The sequence below is a fragment of the Egretta garzetta genome, unplaced genomic scaffold (assembly GCF_000687185.1).
Source record: "Egretta garzetta isolate BGI_Z169 unplaced genomic scaffold, ASM68718v1 scaffold42, whole genome shotgun sequence".
In the NCBI taxonomy this organism is placed as follows: domain Eukaryota; kingdom Metazoa; phylum Chordata; class Aves; order Pelecaniformes; family Ardeidae; genus Egretta; species Egretta garzetta.
Genome location: NW_009258782.1, coordinates 1,239,062 through 1,240,450, shown reverse-complemented (window position 1 = coordinate 1,240,450; position 1,389 = coordinate 1,239,062). Strand labels below are relative to the sequence as shown.

The following is a 1,389-nucleotide window of genomic DNA, read 5'->3' as shown; positions in this document are numbered from 1 at the left end:
GGGTCCAGGACCCACTGCCCCTGCCCGTTGTCTCCCCGCAGGCGGGAGGTGCAGGACTACGTCCCCCCGCAGCTCTTCTGCCTGCTGAAGGCCCAATCCTGGCTCCACATGCTGACCCAGCACATGCAGCAAGCCCAGGCGCTCAGCGCCCACCAGGCCAGGGCACAGTTCCTGGGTGAGCAGGCACAGGACGGGGACAGTGACACTAACAGGGACGGTGATGCTAAGAGGGATGGTGATGCTAACAAAGATGCAACGCTTAAGGGGAAATGCTGCTGCTGGGGATGCAATGCTAATGAGGACCCAGTGCTAACAAGGGTGCAAAGCTGCTGGGGATGTGACACAAACGAAGCTGAAATGCTGCCTGGGATGCAATGCTGCTGAGTGGCTCCTCCACCGGGAGCCTGGGGCAGGGAGACCTGGGCTCTGCGGGGAGCCTGGGGCACGGCATGTCCAGCAGGGTGCTGCACATGGGGACAGGACCACCGTGGCAGGGGGGGGTGGGACAGGGCAGGCTGAAACGGGGGCCCCTTGGCTGCTCCTGGGTCCAATCCTGCTCCCAGTCTGGAGCCTGAAGTGGTGCAAAGCTCTGGGAGCCAACCCAGCTCCTGCCAGGCGTGGGGCTGGCTGGGACCCTTGGCAGAGCCCCCGTGGGTGCTCGCCACCCCAGGGCCCGCGCAGGGGGTGGCAGCAAGCACTGAGACCCCATCCTCCGTCCCGCAGGGCTGCTGAGCGCCTACCCCATGTTCGGCTCCTCCTTCTTCTACATCCAGAGCTGCAGCAACAACGCCATCGTCTCGCCCTGCATCCTGGCTGTCAACCAGAACGGCCTCAGCTTCCTCAGCAAGGAGACCCACGTAAGTGGGGGGGCTGTGGGGGGCCCAGGGTCCCGTGGGCACCACCTTCCCTCCCCCCCCAACTCCTGCTGCAGGGACAGAGCCGGGCAGCACTGCGAGATGTGGTGGCAGGCGGGAGGTGATGTCCCTCTGCAAAGGGGACAGGGGCCCTGGGTTTGGCCCCAGCAGGCCAGGTCTGCCCACCCATGCCCACCCTGTGCGAGGGGGGGGGCTGCATCGCTGGCACCCTCCATCCTGCTCCCATCTGTACCCGCTCCAGTCCTCGGTCCCCTTGGTGGGGTCCCCGGGGCATGCAGGCCATCCTCCCCACTCCCTCCAGGAGCCCGTCGCCAAGTTCTCGCTGAAGGAGATCCAGTCGACGCGGACGCAGCGGCCGACGGCCGGGTCCAGCTACCCCTACGTGGAGATCACGCTGGGCGAGCTCCTGGCCCAGGGCGTCACCCAGCTGCAGCTGGAGCAGGTGGGGGACACCTGGGGGGGGCTGTGCTGGGGCTCCCATGGTGGCGGGCCCGCCCCCCCGGGTGGCCCGTGG

At 67.3% G+C, this 1,389-nt stretch overlaps 1 protein-coding gene across 1 annotated transcript in view; it reads left to right on the top strand.

Annotated features, from left to right (window-relative positions):
• Positions 1-1,389, top strand: part of LOC104135737 (unconventional myosin-XV) — a gene marked incomplete at its 5' end in the record, with an annotated part of 31,329 nt that overhangs the window by 12,598 nt on the left and 17,342 nt on the right. Inside the window, 3 exon segments of the mRNA XM_035889135.1 lie at positions 42-175; positions 724-857; positions 1,177-1,317. Coding sequence (XP_035745028.1) covers positions 42-175; positions 724-857; positions 1,177-1,317 — 409 coding nt within the window.